General features: G+C 43.7%; 1 protein-coding gene across 1 annotated transcript; it reads left to right on the forward strand.

Annotated features, from left to right (window-relative positions):
- The first annotated feature begins 32 nt into the window (after positions 1 to 32).
- On the forward strand, positions 33 to 891 carry LOC111651063 (TBC1 domain family member 12-like). Its single transcript, XM_023401022.2, has 3 exons — positions 33 to 146; positions 457 to 585; positions 714 to 891. The coding sequence occupies exons 2-3, from the start codon at positions 466 to 468 to the stop codon at positions 825 to 827; spliced, it is 234 nt and encodes a 77-aa protein (XP_023256790.1). The 5' UTR covers positions 33 to 146; positions 457 to 465; the 3' UTR covers positions 828 to 891.
- Positions 892 to 938: the final 47 nt, after the last annotated feature.

Consider the following 938-nt stretch of genomic DNA (forward strand, 5'->3'; position numbering starts at 1 on the left):
TACCTCCTCCTCCTCTTCCTCCTCCTCCTCCTCCTCCTCCCCCTCCTCCTCCTCCTCCCCCCTTCTCTCTGCAGGGTGGTCCTTACCACGACCTCCTCCACAGTGTACTGGGGGCTTACACCTGCTACAGACCTGACATTGGATATGTAAGTTTGTTTTCTTACACTCCAAAAGTGATAATAGTCTGTATTAGATTTCAAACTATGACATTTATTCTGAAAAATCACCTTGAAAAATATTTTTTTACTTGCCAAAATAAATCAAAATGTTCAAATGTTAAATGCAACTTTGCTTAAATAAAAAAATCTAAAAATCTGGAAAATTATGATTTAAATCACCAACTAATTAACAAAGATTATGAATCTGACCAGACATTTGATGCTGACGTTCAAAGAGTATTGAGGTTTGAAACGGTCTCTGACGCTGATCTGGCGTCTGTTGTTTCTGCTCCTTCAGGTCCAGGGAATGTCGTTCATTGCTGCTGTGCTGATCCTCAACCTGGAGGAGGCCGAAGCCTTCATCACCTTCGCCAACCTGCTCAACAAACCCTGTCAGATGGCCTTCTTCAGAGTCGACCACGAGCTGGTACAAACACAGACACACAACAGCTGTTATTCATGTTGCTCCACCTGCTGTGTTCAGTCTGGGAAACTTCTCCCACCTGATCTTTACTCCTCCTCTTCCTCTTCCTCTCTTCGCTCCGTCTGTGGCAGATGTTGAAGTATTTTGCCGCCTTTGAGGTTTTCTTTGAGGAGAATCTGCCTCGACTCTTCAGCCACTTCCAGACCAACAACCTGACCCCTGACCTCTATCTGATCGACTGGTGAGTCATCAGAGACTCCGCTGTCACTGTCCAAGTCATCAGATGGAGCCATTAAATATTATGATGCATGAAATTAGAAAAGTCTTACCAAAGTTTTTCTTAAAATGAGCAAAAT

The sequence above is a fragment of the Seriola lalandi genome, unplaced genomic scaffold (assembly GCF_002814215.2).
Source record: "Seriola lalandi dorsalis isolate HSWRI2012SDOR001 ecotype SW California unplaced genomic scaffold, Sedor1 jcf7180002053321, whole genome shotgun sequence".
NCBI classification, from domain to species: Eukaryota; Metazoa; Chordata; class Actinopteri; order Carangiformes; family Carangidae; genus Seriola; species Seriola lalandi.